Raw genomic sequence first — 18,607 nt, 5'->3', positions numbered from 1 at the left:
TCACTTTACTTTTCTTTTCACCCATTTAAGCATTCTTAGAGCATCCCTAACGCGCTTGGCATATAATGTTTGTTAGGTAAAATGTCTAGTATGATTCACTTTTTTTAATTACAATACATTAGGTATGTGATTAGGTATTTTAGCTTAACGCACATTCACTAACTACATGTAGCTAGCCTTTAAGATTAGGCAAAATGTATTTAATCATTAGGATTATTTCCCTCTATCTTTGTTGCTGATGTGACATTTTATAAAATTAATAGTATTTGGACGAATAGCTAAAATAAAGAGCATGGTTGGAGCAGAAACATGAAACAGTTGATAAGTAAAATAAAATGTATACTTTATAGTAATGTTTAGATAGGTAAAATGCCTATTACCGTTGGAGATGTTCTTATTTCTTATTTTTCTTTTAGTACTTACCTTAGCCCTCTGTTTGAGAAGAGGCTTTTTTTTTTTGACTAAAATAGTTATAATAGACAAAATAGATTATTTTAATCATAACAAACAAAATATCACATCCAATCTATAATCATTATACTATTCTCTAAAAAAAAAGTCAAAAAAGTCAAAAAATCAAAAAGTCCTTCTCAAACTAAGTTTTTTAGCTCAGGTTAAAATAGTCAAAAAATCAAAAAGCCAACCCACTTCCCAAACCAACCCTTAGTTTAAATTATATTCTCATCTTTCTCACTTTTGAACTACTAACCCTAGCTAGCTTGTTGCCACCCCCATGGCCTCTTGCAACCCCCTTCCACCCTCCCTTGCCAACATCCACTCTCATTTCTTTATTATTCTCACATCAGGATCTCTCTCTTTTCCTTAAGTGATCTCTCTTTATGTGCTTTTGGTTATAAAGGTGAAGAAGCAAGATTGTACGGGGAAGAAATAATTCTCCTCGTATAATCCTGTTGACCAAGTCCACGCTCCTCCGTACGACGTCGCTTTGTCACCTGAAAATACAAACGTGAGCTAGCCGGCGGGTGTGTGCCGGAAACCTCTCCGATGCCTAAGTCAGTAAACTTGACAAATGGACAAAGCTCTATGTTTTCAGAAAGCAAAATTGTGTGTTGTGTTCTGTTACCTCCTCCAAGGTGATGTTTGTGAGCTTTTATAGGTTTCGAGTGGCACAATCCTAGTAGGACTTGTACTCCTCCATGCAAAGTCCTCCTAGGATTCATACTCCTAAGGATAATGCTTATCCTTTTACACCCCCCCACTGCTTTAACCAAGTGGGATGATTTTCATCATGGCCGAACTGCCATACGACCGAGATAAGCCTGGCTATACTAAGCCACAGAGTAGGCCGTACTAACAGTAGTTCGGTTCTTCTTGCTACACCATATCTCGGTTCTCTCATACACGAACCATGGTGTGTTTGGACCGTTCTACCGAGTAGCAACATTCCGACCGATCTACCCGGAATACCTTATGACCGGACTATCTCTGAGACCGGCCTAACTAGAAAGCCTGCACGGACCAAAGTAACTCAACATCTCTCCTGGGCCGGAGCAACTTTATCACTCTGACCGGAGTAACTTTCATATTTCCATTGGGCCATTTTATCCAGTCCTTCGTACTTTGGGCCATAAAGTCCATTTCGCAGCTCGGCCCAACTTTTACCAAAAATTACCCACTCAATTGTCCCTTAATTCCATCTGCATAGCATGATTGGGATTACCAGTCTATCGGCCGAGCTGGAGTTTCTTAAGCCTTTCCAGCCGAGCTAAAAAGAACAGTTTAGCCTTTCCAGCCGAGCTAAAAAAAAAAAAAAAAACTCTTAAGCTCTTAAGCCGTGCTAAAAACTTGTCAAACCTTTCAGCCGAGCTACTTTTACTCCGGGCTCTGTTTGTCCGGTCAAAACGTCTCTTCAATCACAGCGTCTGTAACGCTTCCCTTTCCAATGACACGTGGCGGACTCTGATAAGCCAGGGGCAGCTGTCACGCCGCCCTCGTACTACGAAATTTTTGAACAGTCCCGCCCTTTTTGCCTTTTCGTCCTTTACACAAAACAACCCCTCCATCTTTGAATCATTCACCTTCCATTCTTCATCTTCTCTCTCTGTGCTCTTGCTGTTCTTCCGTTGCTTCTGAAGACTGATTTTGCTGCCACTTTCCCATCTCCAGTTCCCTCTTCTTCAACCTGGTAAGTAAACTCATTTTGCTTCCTTTGTTTTGCTTTCGTATCTGTTCTATGTATTTTGTTTACTGTATTTTTTGCAAAACATTTTCTTCCATTTCTGCTTCGCTTCTGTACTTTCATGGAAAAACAATAGCAGAACTCATGCGTGTATGAACTTCTGTAGAAAACTAGACTTAGATCCAAAATCATGTAGCAACCGAACCAGGATACCGTTTGTCCTATATAGGTAGATCACTTTAAACAATAACCGAACTAGAACTTGTAACAAAAGTTTCACTGAGTCACCAACTCCTGATTCACTGTAGCCGAAATAAAATTACCGAACGAGGTTTGAACACATTAGGAACTTCGATCTTCAACTGAGCTAAGCCTTTGGGGCTAAGCCAGCTTTCTTTGTTTCCGAACCAAAGCTCAAAAAGCTACCCCTAGAGGCTCAACCGAAGTAACAAAGCTCATACTTCAACCGATTTAGGCATTTTTGGGGGCTAAACCAGCTTTCTTAGTTTTTCTAGACCGAACTAAGTAAGCTGCCCCTACACGATGAACCGGTCTAATAACCAACCTGCTTAAACCGAGCTACCAAACCTTTTGACGAACTGAGGCAGAATCGGTTTTTAAGGTCGAAGTAGGGCTCTTGTACCTTGCTTTTAATTTGTAGCACGGTCCAATGATCTGTGCTTAACCCCTTTGTTTTCTACTTTGCAGACTTAGGCTGCCCAGGTACTCCCGCGTGCGCTCAACCGAGCTACTGAGCACAACTTTTGCACCGATCTAACTTACCCTTAATTTATACCAGAAATGGGTAAGTATAGGTATCTAGTAGATACTCCGGGCGGTTTAGCCGAATTCAGGAAGGACTATAACATACCTGATGATGTCCATTTGACCTTAGCCAAAAAAGATGTCATCCCATGGGATAATGAAGGCTTTGTCCCCTTCACCCTTTTATCCATTATAGAAACCGGACTACGGTTTCCAGTCCAACCATTGATCTGTGAATTTCTCAGGCAGACCAGATTATGCCCTACCCAACTGTCCACCAATTCATATCGCATCATTATGGGAATAGCCGCACTGAACCACCAAGTCGGACTAAACCTTGGCCTGGCCGAAATCTTCCACCAATATTCCATCGGCTCAAAAGAAGATGGGTGGGTTTATTATCTTAGAATACGTCGCCGCCGAGAGAAGATAATTAAATATACACCGGACAAAGATTTAAACGACGATGATTTTTTCTAGGTCTCTGGGAACTTTGAGGATTTTCAAGCCCAAATTCCTGCCCGACCTATAAATTGGAAGAAAGGAGAGCCCGGTAATTTAACTTCGGTTATCTTTCTTGCATATATATATATATATATTTTTTTATTTCGGTTTGTTAGTCTATCAACCGAACTAACAGTTCTTCTTTCGCAGATTCCGCCCACCTCCATTCCTTATACAGCTATCCCAACCTTGCGATTTTGCGAGCTGCACTACGGCTTAAAGAAAGGAGTTGGGCTAAGCTTCTAAACTTTGAGCCGACCTACCGGTACAGCGGTCGCCGAAAAGCCAGAGTAACTGACTTTCTTCTCGAAGACGCCCCAGAGCCGGACCCAAACTTGCCGCAAATAAGATTAATTCCATTAACAGCTGAAGAGGAAATGGCCAAGAAGAACAGACTAAGGGCACTTCTGACCGAGACAAGCCGGCCCGAAGTACCGTTACCACGCCAAACGCAGCCTGCCGTTGTGGCCCTCCCCTCTCAACAGCCGTCTTCATCGCGCCGAACCAAGCGCGCTCGAACCACTGAGTCTGAACCAAGTTTGGCTGACGAAGATGAGACTGTTGTTCCACCGATCCTGCCACCGAGCCCCCAACCGGAGCCCACTAACCGAACTACCACCAGCTGGGCACCGAAACTTACTTTTAACAACCGAGACATCCTAGATGCTGATTCGGTTGTCGCTGAAAAAGATCACCAGCTGGCCTTTAGTCTGGCCAAGAGTGTGTGCCTCCCCAAGGATATGGAGCACCACCAAAAGCAGCTAAACACCGAATTAAAGTCCATTCGGTCTGCAACGAAGTCCATGATCCTGGTAGGTAGCTCTGTCCGCTTTTCTGTCTAGTTTTTTAAACTTTTACTTCGGCTCATGAGAAGTCCCTGTTTTGCCAGGCAATTCAGAAAAATTACAATACTCACAAGAAAGTGCTGGAACTCAGAAAAACTACAAGGGAAGCTGTGGCAGAAGCCGAAATGAAGTCGGCCGAGGTAGAAGACATCAAGAAGCAAATGGCCGAACTACAAGCTGAGAACAGCAGACTGACCGGACTAGTTAGTTCGGCCGAGGCAGAAAGGCAGAAGGCTGCCATATCTCTGAAGGACAAATACCTGCGCGAGCTAGTAAAGCTCGAAAGAAAGAAAGATGCCGAAATAAAAGAGAGCGCGAAGGAAGCCGGCAAACAAGGCTTCAAGAAGGCAGAGGATGCTTATGCCAAGCAATGCAATGCTGCCAAGGAGCTGTTCTTCAAGTGTGGCTGGAAGGCGGCTGTTGAGAAGCTCGGTCATGATCAACAGACCGAGGTCTTCAACCCTCCAACCTACTTCATACCGAATTCCCTTGCGGAGTATGCAAATGCCATGCAGCACCAGTTCCTTGAAGGCTCAGATTCTGATGAAGACTCTTCTTCTGAGGATACTCCGGTTGCTAGTGTGGACCAGACAGTTCGGTTGGAGCCCCCGGTGGAAGACCTGACTATTGATCTTCCAGGTGAAACCGTGGTTCCAGCCGAAACCACTCTTCCAACCGTGAGTGAGCTCCCTTCTGAAGCCGGTCTTCATGCTGATGCTGATGCTGCTTTTGATGCCGATATTGAAGAACTTTTCTCTTGATTATGTACTTTTTCTTTTTCTGTTGCTTTTTACCTTTGTAACCGAACTATGCCCCTTCTTTGTAATGGCTTTTCAATGAATGAAAATTTTGCTTGAACTCTTATTCCAGTTCTGATTCGTGTGCTTGCACTTGTATTGTCTTCTATTACTCGAACTGTTTTTTCGGTTTTAGCTGGTTAAATTATGCTTACAAGCCAACCACTCTTTAGCCGATATATTTACTTCGGCTGAGGAGTACTCAGAGTTTGTTTAATCCAGACAATCCAATTTCAGCCATACCCTTACTTCGGCTGATGAGAAACAAGAGTTGGTGTATTCCAGCCAACAACTCTTCAGCCATACCCTTACTTCGACTGAAGAGTAATAGGAGTTGGTTTATTCCAGCCAACCACTCTTCAGCCATACCCTTACTTCGGCTGAAGAGTAACAGAAGTTGGTTTATTCCAGCCAACCACTTTTCAGCCATACCCTTACTTCGGCTGAAGAGTAACAAGAGTTGGTTTATTCCAGCCAACCACTCTTCAGCCATACCCTTACTTCGGCTGAAGAGTAACAAGTGTTGGTTTAATCCAGCCAACCACTCTTCAGCCATACCCTTACTTCGGCTGAAGAGTAATAGGAGTTGGTTTATTCCAGCCAACCTCTAAGTTAGTTTTTCCAGCTAACTTAGAATAATGTTTGGTTATTCCGACCAAACGTCCTGCAGCATGGATCCTAATCCTGGGCTTAGGAAGGTGTTGGTTTAATCCAGCCAACCTCTAAGTTAGTTTTTCCAGCTAACTTAGAATAAAATGCTTGCAATGTACCTAATCGTCACTAAAGCTTATCTTTTACAAAGAACAACTCGTGCTAAAAAGAATTGCTAGTTTTATTGAAGAAAGAAAAAATTACATATGTTTGAAAAAGAAAAGCTAAAAGTAAAATAACTTAAGATTGGCCGTGTTCCATGGCCTAGGGATTGCTTTGCCGTCCTTGTCTTCTAGGTGGTATGCCCCTTTGCCTGCTAACCCAACCACCTTGTAAGGACCTTCCCAGTTTGGCCCTAATTTGCCGTCTCTTGGAACCAAGGTGTTTTCCATTACTTTGCGCAGTACCCAATCGCCGATCTTGAATTGTCTGGGATGCACCTTTTTGTTGTATTTTCTGATTAACTCTCGTTGGTAAGCGGCGATGTGAACCAGTGCTCTTTCTCTTCTTTCTTCTGCAAGGTCGAGTTCCAATGTTATGGATTCTCCATTCAAGTTTGGATCAAAATTTTCGCTTCGAATTGTGGGGAGGCCAACTTCCAGTGGGATTACTGCTTCCATTCCGTAGGCTAAGGAAAATGGTGTTTCTCCTGTTGATCACCGAGGTGTGGTGCGGTAAGCCCATAAAACATGAGGAAGTTTATCCGCCCACTTGCCTTTTGCCTTCTCTAGCCTTTTCTTTAGTCCATCCAAGACGACTTTATTTGATGCTTCTGCTTGGCCATTCGCTTGAGGATATGTCGGTATAGAATTGTAGAACTCTATCTTGTACTCTTCACAAAAGCTTCTGAAGATTCTGCCGTCGAACTAAGTACCATTGTCTGAGATCAGTGCTTTTGGTATGCCAAACCGAGTGATGATATTCTGCCAAATGAATTTCTTCACATCTTTTTCTTTGATTGATGCCAATGCTTCTGCTTCCACCCACTTTGTGAAGTAGTCTGTTGCTGCGAGAAAGAATTTTCTGTTGCCGGGTGCTGTTGGAAGTGGTCCTACTATGTCCAAGCCCCATATTGCGAAAGGCCATGGGCTAGTCAATGGTAGGAGTTCTCTTGCTGGTTGATGTATTTGGTGTGCGAATTTTTGGCATTTTTCACACTTCTTCACATATTTCTCTGAGTCTGCTTGCATATATGGCCACCAATAACCTTATGAAATGGCCCTGTAAGCTAGCGACCTTCCCCCTTGATGGCTTCCGCACACTCCTTCGTGTATTTCGAACAAGAATGCTTCTACTTTGCTGGGATGAACGCACTTTAGGTAAGGCCCTGAGAATGACTTCTTGTATAATGCCAGAGATGGAGATAGCCAAAATCGCTGCGACTTCGCCCTTATTCTGTTGGCTTCTTTTTTTTCTTCTGGTAGGATGCCGTCTTTTAGGAACAGGATGATGGGATCCATCCAAGAGGGGCCTAATTCTGCGCAACATACTTCTTCTGCTTCGGGATCTTCTATGCTTGGTCTTGGTAAATAGTCGATCAGTAGTGGATGAGGTATGGAGGAATCTGCCATTGAGGCGAAGCCTGCTAGTTCGTCTGCTCTGCTGTTTTCCTCCCTGCCGATTTGCTCTATCCTTACTACTTCAAATTTCTTGATCTCTGTTCTGACCAACTCTTGGTACTTGGCCATCCTGTCATCCTTCGCTTCATAGTCGCCAGAAATTTGATTTACCACCAGTTGTGAGTCGCTGTAAACCATTAGTTCGGCGGCCTTCATGTAGTGTGCTGACTTGAGTCCTGCGAGAAGCGCCTCATACTCCGCTTCATTGTTGGATGCTGGGAAGCCAAGGTTGATTGCTTGCTCTACAACCAGGCCGTCTGGAGAGATGAGGACTATGCCAAGTCCTGCACCATGCCAATTGGATGCTCCATCCACAAAGAGCTTCCACATCTCTCCAACGAATAACTTCCAGCAAGTGGAGGGGTCAGATGATGTCGTGGGGTCAAGGATGGTGTTTTCTTCAAGGTCCATGTTTGCTGTCTGCCCTTCGACATCTGATTGTATTGTTGGTGAATCTTTGTTTGTTTCTTCCTTGTTGTCCTTGGTCTGGTCTGCCTTGGAGTCTGACTGAGTGCTAACTGCTAGGGGTTGCGCTATTCTGGCGTCAACTTCCATCCCTAGTTCGGTCGTGTCAATTAGGTCGACTGGGCAGATATGATGACTACCAGGAGTGAATTCTGCGACGAAGTCTGCCAAAGACTGGGCCTTTACTGCGGTTCTGGGTTGGAACTTGATGTCGAATTGTCCCAACTCTACTGCCCACTTTAAGATTCGCCCAGAAAAGTTTGCCCTATCAAACAAAGCTTTTAGTGGAAAAGTTGTGAGGAGGACTATGGTGTGGGCATGAAAGTAGTGTGCCAATTTTCTGGATGCCATCATTAATGCTAATGCTAGTTTCTCCAAGGGCAAGTACCTTGTTTCGGCTCCCAACAATGTCTTGCTGACATAAAAGATGGGCAAGTGTTGTATTCCTTCTGCACGAACCAACACTGCGCTAACTGCGTGCTGAGAGACTGCCAGGTACAAAAAGAGTTCTTCACCAGGTGCTGGAGTAACAAGCAGTGGTGGGGAAGACACGTACTCTTTCAAGCTTTCCAGAGCTCGGTCGCATTCTTCATCCCACTCAAACTTGGCTTTTAAAGCTTGAAAGAATGGTCGTAATCTGTCTGACGACTTGCTTATGAACCGATTGAGCGCAGCCGCCATGCCGGTGAGATGCTGCACTTCTTTGACTGAGTTTGGTCTCTCCAACTTCTGGATTACTTTGATCTGGGAGGGGTCTGCTTCTATACCCCGGTTGGTCACAAGGAAGCCTAAGAATTTGCCAGATCCAACTCCGAATGCGCACTTGGACGCATTGAGGCGCAACTTGTGTTTCTTCAAGACTTCAAACATTTCTCCCAAGTCCCTAAGATGGTCATTCTCATCCTTGCTTTTGACCACCATGTCGTCGATGTAAGCCTCCATTGTTCTGCCTAACAATGGTTCAAACATCTTGGTGACCATCCGTTGGAATGTCGCCCCTGCGTTCTTTAGGCCAAAGGGCATGACCTTGTAGCAGTACAATCCCCTTGGTGTTGTAAAGGATGTGACCTCCTGGTCTGGTTCATGCATGACGATTTGGTGGTAGCCTCTGTATGCATCCAGAAAGCTAAGTCGGTTGTGCCCTGCCGTCAGGTCCACCAGTTGATCTATCCTTGGTAGAGGAAAGCTATCTTTTGGGTAGGCCTTGTTGACAATTTTGTAGTCGACGCAGACACGCCATTTACCATTCTTTTTTGGCACTACGACTGTGTTGGAGATCCATCTTGGGTAGTGCACTTCTCTAATTGCTCCTGCCTCCAGCAGGTTGTCTACTTCTTCTGCCACTATTTCGGCGTGGTGGAGTGCTGATTTGCGTGTGCGTTGAATGACTGGTCTGGCGGATGGGTGGACATTGAGTTGGTGATTGATGAAGTTTGGATCAATGCCTGGCATGTCGTAGGGCGTCCAGCAAACACTTCGATGTTAGAGGTCAAGAATTCCAAGACCTCTAATCTCTCAACGCTGGACAACGATGAGCCAAGCAAGAAGAACTTATCCGGGTTCTTCTCATCTATTTTTACCTCCACCAAGTCCTCCACCGCTTTCTGATCAGTCTCTTTTCCGACGTCCGCGAATAGTTCATTACTTTCCGGTTCTTCCACCGAATGAACGTATCCTTTGGCAGCGCAACTGCCATTCACCGTGGCGAAACATTGCTTTGACATGATCTGATCTCCATAGACTTCTTCAATTATACCAGTGTCGTTGGGGAACCGCATTACTTGGTGGTAAGATGACGCCACCGATCGCATGGCATGCAGCCATGTTCTGCCCAGGATGATGTTGTAAGTGAAGGGACTTTCAACACCCAGAATTCCACTTGTTTTGTCACGCTTCCTGCTCTGACTGGAAGAATTATTTTGCCGACGGGCCATTCTGGCATGAAGTTGAATCCAATTAGGGGAGAAACTGCAGGCGCCAAGTCTTTGTCTTGTAGCTTCAGTTGTTTGAATGTGTCGTAGTACATGATTTCACATGAGCTACCCTGGTCAATCAGAGTCCGCTTGACGTCAAAATCCTTGACTCGGAGAGTGACGACTAGGGCATCATTGTGAGGACAGTATATTCGATCCAAGTCCTTATCCGAAAAGGACATTACATTTGTTGCCTCTGTCTTTCCCTTCTTGATGGCTGGTTGGGCACTTAGCACCTCTCTAAAGTGCTCAGCCTTCTTGATTGATCCCCTGAGCTCGCATACACGCTCAGGTTCAAAGACTCCATGTATTACATTGATAATGCCTTGAGGTGGGGCGTCGATTGGCATTCCGTTGGGGTTATTGTGATCCTGGGGGGCTGGTTGCGTCCCTCCTTCAATGTATTTATCCAAGTGGCCTGCTGCCACTAATTCTTCCAGGTGTTGTCTCAATGATGTGCAATTCTCAGTGCGGTGCCCTTTTTCTTTGTGGAAGGTGCACCGCGATCTTTCGTCATAATCCTTCTGGGCTTCTCCTAGCTTGGCTGGCCACTTGACGTAAGGCTCATCTCTTATTTCGCTAAGAATCCGATATATCGGTTTCTTGAACACCGTGGTTATGGCAGTGCGGATTCTCAACCATCTTTTATCGGGGTCCTCTCCGTTATCTCGTTTGCCACGTCCGTTCCTGTTACTTCGGTCTACCGTGTTGACCTTTGCTGAGGTTTTCTTTTCAGGTACTGCGGTCGCACTAGATTTTGCTTTGGCACGTGCGCCATCCTCTTCTACCCTGATGTGCTGATGCACTCTTTCCATCAGGGCTTCCATAGTGAGGGGTGGCGTCATGGTAATCGAATTCCTCAGTCTGTTCCCAACTGGAAGGCCTCTTTTATGTTGTGCAATGGCGAGATTGGTGGGGCAGTCCCCAATCTGATTGAATGTTTCCCAGTAGCGACTGTTGTAGGATCTAAGGGTCTCTTTATCCCCCATGTCGATGGAGAGTAACTGGTCGATCTCCACCGGTGTTTTTGTGTTTGTTCGGAACCTTGTTACGAACGCTTCTGCCAATTGAGCCCAGGAGGCTATGCTGCCTTCTGGAAGTTTTTCGAACCAAGTCAAGCCTAGGTCGCCAAGGCTTGATGGGAAGAGTATGCACATTAAGGCCTCGTTTCGCCTGTATACGGCCATGACTTGGCGAAAGTGGCTCAAGTGTGAATACGGGTCCATCTTCCCTTCATATGTAGTGAATTTCGGTTGAAGGAAGCCTGATGGTAGGGGCGCGTTTTCGATTGCTGGAACAAACGGCGAAGTCTGTAGTCTTGCCAATGCTTTGTCCATTGGTTCGTAGGCCGGTCGCGGTATTGGCATTCCAACCTCGATGCTTCCATGCGTCCGAGGAGCCAACCGCTGTAAGGCTGAAACTCTATGTGGATCCCTTGCCCTGGCATCCTCCTTGCATCGTGCTTTCTCTTCGAGCACGGTTCGTAAGTCGGATGATCTGGGTAATTCTGTCTGTTTAGATCTGGTTTGGTGCGAATGTGAAGGCCAATATGTGCTTCCTTCAGTGTATGATCTCTCAGATCTCGTCCTTTCAGACCTGGAATGACGAGTTTTGGAAGACCAGGATTGAGTGTCGCCTGTCCTGAGGCTTCTGCTCTCTCCTTGTGAGGGTGTAGTATTCCTACTACGATTTTCTGAGTGGCGAGGGGGCGTCTTGTTTTTGCGCCCCTCTCCTGTCGCCACTTCTTTTTTCTTCATCTGGCGTTTCAAGGCTTCCATGTCCGCCGCCATCTTCTTTATCAATTCATCTTGCTCTTTCACGCGATCTTCCAGAGCTTGAGGGTCAATCCTCCGTCTTTGTCTGTCGGGACTTTGAGAATGGGATTGACGGGGGCTGTGAGTCCGTCTCCCCCTAGCATCCCTCCTGAAGGTATGTCTTTGGGGCTCCAAGTCCGCCATGGGAGGGACAGAAGGTAATCCTTCACGCCTTGCGCCCCCTTCTGGAGTTAGTCCGTCGACGGCGGACTGCGGCAAGTCTTCAATGTGTGCCATTGAATGAGAAAAGGAGAAGCTTAGTCAAGAGGTTTCGTTCTGTCTGTTTTTCCCACAGACGGTGCCAATTGTACGGGGAAGAAATAATTCTCCTCGTATAATCCTGTTGACCAAGTCCACGCTCCTCCGTACGACGTTGCTTTGTCACCTGAAAATACAAACGTGAGCTAGCCGGTGGGTGTGTGCCGGAAACCTCTCCGATGCCTAAGTCAGTAAACTTGACAAATGGACAAAGCTCTATGTTTTCAGAAAGCAAAATTGTGTGTTGTGTTCTGTTACCTCCTCCAAGGTGATGTTTGTGAGCTTTTATAGGTTTCGAGTGGCACAATCCTAGTAGGACTTGTACTCCTCCATGCAAAGTCCTCCTAGGATTCATACTCCTAAGGATAATGCTTATCCTTTTACACCCCCCCACTGCTTTAACCAAGTGGGATTATTTTCATCATGGCCGAACTGCCATACGACCGAGATAAGCCTGGCTATACTAAGCCACAGAGTAGGCCGTACTAACAGTAGTTCGGTTCTTCTTGCTACACCATATCTCGGTTCTCTCATACATGAACCATGGTGTGTTTGGACCGTTCTACCGAGTAGCAACATTCCGACCGATCTACCCGGAATACCTTATGACCGGACTATCTCTGAGACCGGCCTAACTAGAAAGCCTGCACGGACCAAAGTAACTCAACATCTCTCCTGGGCCGGAGCAACTTTATCACTCTGACCGGAGTAACTTTCATATTTCCATTGGGCCATTTTATCCAGTCCTTCGTACTTTGGGCCATAAAGTCCTTTTCGCAGCTCGGCCCAACTTTTACCAAAAATTACCCACTCAATTGCCCCTTAATTCCATCTGCATAGCATGATTGGGATTACCAGTCTATCGGCCGAGCTGGAGTTTCTTAAGCCTTTCCAGCCGAGCTAAAAAGAACAGTTTAGCCTCTCCAGCCGAGCTAAAAAAAAAAAAAAAAACTCTTAAGCTCTTAAGCCGTGCTAAAAACTTGTCAAACCTTTTAGCCGAGCTACTTTTACTCCGGGCTCTGTTTGTCCGGTCAAAACGTCTCTTCAATCACAGCGTCTGTAACGCTTCCCTTTCCAATGACACGTGGCGGACTCTGATAAGCCAGGGGCAGCTGTCACGCCGCCCTCGTACTACGAAATTTTTGAACAGTCCCGCCCTTTTTGCCTTTTCGTCCTTTACACAAAACAACCCCTCCATCTTTGAATCATTCACCTTCCATTCTTCATCTTCTCTCTCTGTGCTCTTGCTGTTCTTCCGTTGCTTCTGAAGACTGATTTTGCTGCCACTTTCCCATCTCCAGTTCCCTCTTCTTCAACCTGGTAAGTAAACTCATTTTGCTTCCTTTGTTTTGCTTTCGTATCTGTTCTATGTATTTTGTTTACTGTATTTTTTGCAAAACATTTTCTTCCATTTCTGCTTCGCTTCTGTACTTTCATGGAAAAACAATAGCAGAACTCATGCGTGTATGAACTTCTGTAGAAAACTAGACTTAGATCCAAAATCATGTAGCAACCGAACCAGGATACCGTTTGTCCTATATAGGTAGATCACTTTAAACAATAACCGAACTAGAACTTGTAACAAAAGTTTCACTGAGTCACCAACTCCTGATTCACTGTAGCCGAAATAAAATTACCGAACGAGGTTTGAACACATTAGGAACTTCGATCTTCAACTGAGCTAAGCCTTTGGGGCTAAGCCAGCTTTCTTTGTTTCCGAACCAAAGCTCAAAAAGCTACCCCTAGAGGCTCAACCGAAGTAACAAAGCTCATACTTCAACCGATTTAGGCATTTTTGGGGGCTAAACCAGCTTTCTTAGTTTTTCTAGACCGAACTAAGTAAGCTGCCCCTACACGATGAACCGGTCTAATAACCAACCTGCTTAAACCGAGCTACCAAACCTTTTGACGAACTGAGGCAGAATCGGTTTTTAAGGTCGAAGTAGGGCTCTTGTACCTTGCTTTTAATTTGTAGCACGGTCCAATGATCTGTGCTTAACCCCTTTGTTTTCTACTTTGCAGACTTAGGCTGCCCAGGCACTCCCGCGTGCGCTCAACCGAGCTACTGAGCACAACTTTTGCACCGATCTAACTTACCCTTAATTTATACTAGAAATGGGTAAGTATAGGTATCTAGTAGATACTCCGGGCGGTTTAGCCGAATTCAGGAAGGACTATAACATACCTGATGATGTCCATTTGACCTTAGCCAAAAAAGATGTCATCCCATGGGATAATGAAGGCTTTGTCCCCTTCACCCTTTTATCCATTATAGAAACCGGACTACGGTTTCCAGTCCAACCATTGATCTGTGAATTTCTCAGGCAGACCAGATTATGCCCTACCCAACTGTCCACCAATTCATATCGCATCATTATGGGAATAGCCGCACTGAACCACCAAGCCGGACTAAACCTTGGCCTGGCCGAAATCTTCCACCAATATTCCATCGGCTCAAAAGAAGATGGGTGGGTTTATTATCTTAGAATACGTCGCCGCCGAGAGAAGATAATTAAATATACACCGGACAAAGATTTAAACGACGATGATTTTTTCTGGGTCTCTGGGAACTTTGAGGATTTTCAAGCCCAAATTCCTGCCCGACCTATAAATTGGAAGAAAGGAGAGCCCGGTAATTTAACTTCGGTTATCTTTCTTGCATATATATATATATATATATATTTTTATTTCGGTTTGTTAGTCTATCAACCGAACTAACAGTTCTTCTTTCGCAGATTCCGCCCACCTCCATTCCTTATACAACTATCCCAACCTTGCGATTTTGCGAGCTGCACTACGGCTTAAAGAAAGGAGTTGGGCTAAGCTTCTAAACTTTGAGCCGACCTACCGGTACAGCGGTCGCCGAAAAGCCAGAGTAACTGACTTTCTTCTCGAAGACGCCCCAGAGCCGGACCCAAACTTGCCGCAAATAAGATTAATTCCATTAACAGCTGAAGAGGAAATGGCCAAGAAGAACAGACTAAGGGCACTTCTGACCGAGACAAGCCAGCCCGAAGTACCGTTACCACGCCAAACGCAGCCTGCCGTTGTGGCCCTCCCCTCTCAACAGCCGTCTTCATCGCACCGAACCAAGCGCGCTCGAACCACTGAGTCTGAACCAAGTTTGGCTGACGAAGATGAGACTGTTGTTCCACCGATCCTGCCACCGAGCCCCCAACCGGAGCCCACTAACCGAACTACCACCAGCTGGGCACCGAAACTTACTTTTAACAACCGAGACATCCTAGATGCTGATTCGGTTGTCGCTGAAAAAGATCACCAGCTGGCCTTTAGTCTGGCCAAGAGTGTGTGCCTCCCCAAGGATATGGAGCACCACCAAAAGCAGCTAAACACCGAATTAAAGTCCATTCGGTCTGCAACGAAGTCCATGATCCTGGTAGGTAGCTCTGTCCGCTTTTCTGTCTAGTTTTTTAAACTTTTACTTCGGCTCATGAGAAGTCCCTGTTTTGCCAGGCAATTCAGAAAAATTACAATACTCACAAGAAAATGCTGGAACTCAGAAAAACTACAAGGGAAGCTGTGGCAGAAGCCGAAATGAAGTCGGCCGAGGTAGAAGACATCAAGAAGCAAATGGCCGAACTACAAGCTGAGAACAGCAGACTGACCGGACTAGTTAGTTCGGCCGAGGCAGAAAGGCAGAAGGCTGCCATATCTCTGAAGGACAAATACCTGCGCGAGCTAGTAAAGCTCGAAAGAAAGAAAGATGCCGAAATAAAAGAGAGCGCGAAGGAAGCCGGCAAACAAGGCTTCAAGAAGGCAGAGGATGCTTATGCCAAGCAATGCAATGCTGCCAAGGAGCTGTTCTTCAAGTGTGGCTGGAAGGCGGCTGTTGAGAAGCTCGGTCATGATCAACAGACCGAGGTCTTCAACCCTCCAACCTACTTCATACCAAATTCCCTTGCGGAGTATGCAAATGCCATGCAGCACCAGTTCCTTGAAGGCTCAGATTCTGATGAAGACTCTTCTTCTGAGGATACTCCGGTTGCTAGTGTGGACCAGACAGTTCGGTTGGAGCCCCCGGTGGAAGACCTGACTATTGATCTTCCAGGTGAAACCGTGGTTCCAGCCGAAACCACTCTTCCAACCGTGAGTGAGCTCCCTTCTGAAGCCGGTCTTCATGCTGATGCTGATGCTGCTTTTGATGCCGATATTGAAGAACTTTTCTCTTGATTATGTACTTTTTCTTTTTCTGTTGCTTTTTACCTTTGTAACCGAACTATGCCCCTTCTTTGTAATGGCTTTTCAATGAATGAAAATTTTGCTTGAACTCTTATTCCAGTTCTGATTCGTGTGCTTGCACTTGTAATGTCTTCTATTACTCGAACTGTTTTTTCGGTTTTAGCTGGTTAAATTATGCTTACAAGCCAACCACTCTTTAGCCGATATATTTACTTCGGCTGAGGAGTACTCAGAGTTTGTTTAATCCAGACAATCCAATTTCAGCCATACCCTTACTTCGGCTGATGAGAAACAAGAGTTGGTGTATTCCAGCCAACAACTCTTCAGCCATACCCTTACTTCGACTGAAGAGTAATAGGAGTTGGTTTATTCCAGCCAACCACTCTTCAGCCATACCCTTACTTCGGCTGAAGAGTAACAGAAGTTGGTTTATTCCAGTCAACCACTTTTCAGCCATACCCTTACTTCGGCTGAAGAGTAACAAGAGTTGGTTTATTCCAGCCAACCACTCTTCAGCCATACCCTTACTTCGGCTGAAGAGTAACAAGTGTTGGTTTAATCCAGCCAACCACTCTTCAGCCATACCCTTACTTCGGCTGAAGAGTAATAGGAGTTGGTTTATTCCAGCCAACCTCTAAGTTAGTTTTTCCAGCTAACTTAGAATAATGTTTGGTTATTCCGACCAAACGTCCTGCAGCCTGGATCCTAATCCTGGGCTTAGGAAGGTGTTGGTTTAATCCAGCCAACCTCTAAGTTAGTTTTTCCAGCTAACTTAGAATAAAATGCTTGCAATGTACCTAATCGTCACTAAAGCTTATCTTTTACAAAGAACAACTCGTGCTAAAAAGAATTGCTAGTTTTATTGAAGAAAGAAAAAATTACATATGTTTGAAAAAGAAAAGCTAAAAGTAAAATAACTTAAGATTGGCCGTGTTCCATGGCCTAGGGATTGCTTTGCCGTCCTTGTCTTCTAGGTGGTATGCCCCTTTGCCTGCTAACCCAACCACCTTGTAAGGACCTTCCCAGTTTGGCCCTAATTTGCCGTCTCTTGGAACCAAGGTGTTTTCCATTACTTTGCGCAGTACCCAATCGCCGATCTTGAATTGTCTGGGATGCACCTTTTTGTTGTATTTTCTGATTAACTCTCGTTGGTAAGCGGCGATGTGAACCAGTGCTCTTTCTCTTCTTTCTTCTGCAAGGTCGAGTTCCAATGTTATGGATTCTCCATTCAAGTTTGGATCAAAATTTTCGCTTCGAATTGTGGGGAGGCCAACTTCCAGTGGGATTACTGCTTCCATTCCGTAGGCTAAGGAAAATGGTGTTTCTCCTGTTGATCACCGAGGTGTGGTGCGGTAAGCCCATAAAACATGAGGAAGTTTATCCGCCCACTTGCCTTTTGCCTTCTCTAGCCTTTTCTTTAGTCCATCCAAGACGACTTTATTTGATGCTTCTGCTTGGCCATTCGCTTGAGGATATGTCGGTATAGAATTGTAGAACTCTATCTTGTACTCTTCACAAAAGCTTCTGAAGATTCTGCCGTCGAACTAAGTACCATTGTCTGAGATCAGTGCTTTTGGTATGCCAAACCGAGTGATGATATTCTGCCAAATGAATTTCTTCACATCTTTTTCTTTGATTGATGCCAATGCTTCTGCTTCCACCCACTTTGTGAAGTAGTCTGTTGCTGCGAGAAAGAATTTTCTGTTGCCGGGTGCTGTTGGAAGTGGTCCTACTATGTCCAAGCCCCATATTGCGAAAGGCCATGGGCTAGTCAATGGTAGGAGTTCTCTTGCTGGTTGATGTATTTGGTGTGCGAATTTTTGGCATTTTTCACACTTCTTCACATATTTCTCTGAGTCTGCTTGCATATATGGCCACCAATAACCTTATGAAATGGCCCTGTAAGCTAGCGACCTTCCCCCTTGATGGCTTCCGCACACTCCTTCGTGTATTTCGAACAAGAATGCTTCTACTTTGCTGGGATGAACGCACTTTAGGTAAGGCCCTGAGAATGACTTCTTGTATAATGCCAGAGATGGAGATAGCCAAAATCGCTGCGACTTCGCCCTTATTCTGTTGGCTTCTTTTTTTTCTTCTGGTAGGATGCCGTCTTTTAGGAACAGGATGATGGGATCCATCCAAGAGGGGCCTAATTCTGCGCAACATACTTCTTCTGCTTCGGGATCTTCTATGCTTGGTCTTGGTAAATAGTCGATCAGTAGTGGATGAGGTATGGAGGAATCTGCCATTGAGGCGAAGCCTGCTAGTTCGTCTGCTCTGCTGTTTTCCTCCCTGCCGATTTGCTCTATCCTTACTACTTCAAATTTCTTGATCTCTGTTCTGACCAACTCTTGGTACTTGGCCATCCTGTCATCCTTCGCTTCATAGTCGCCAGAAATTTGATTTACCACCAGTTGTGAGTCGCTGTAAACCATTAGTTCGGCGGCCTTCATGTAGTGTGCTGACTTGAGTCCTGCGAGAAGCGCCTCATACTCCGCTTCATTGTTGGATGCTGGGAAGCCAAGGTTGATTGCTTGCTCTACAACCAGGCCGTCTGGAGAGATGAGGACTATGCC

General features: G+C 45.3%; 1 protein-coding gene across 1 annotated transcript; it reads left to right on the top strand.

Annotated features, from left to right (window-relative positions):
- Positions 1-3,537: 3,537 nt before the first annotated feature.
- On the top strand, positions 3,538-5,118 carry LOC145804274 (uncharacterized). Its single transcript, XM_082897976.1, has 2 exons — positions 3,538-4,221; positions 4,299-5,118. The coding sequence occupies exons 1-2, from the start codon at positions 3,787-3,789 to the stop codon at positions 5,013-5,015; spliced, it is 1,152 nt and encodes a 383-aa protein (XP_082754102.1). The 5' UTR covers positions 3,538-3,786; the 3' UTR covers positions 5,016-5,118.
- The last annotated feature ends 13,489 nt before the right edge of the window (positions 5,119-18,607 follow it).

The sequence above is a fragment of the Camellia sinensis genome, chromosome 12 (assembly GCF_055761805.1).
Source record: "Camellia sinensis isolate YWXY chromosome 12, ASM5576180v1, whole genome shotgun sequence".
Taxonomy (NCBI): domain Eukaryota; kingdom Viridiplantae; phylum Streptophyta; class Magnoliopsida; order Ericales; family Theaceae; genus Camellia; species Camellia sinensis.
The sequence above is the reverse complement of the archived record's forward strand: the minus strand, read 5'-3'. Positions and strand labels throughout refer to the sequence as shown.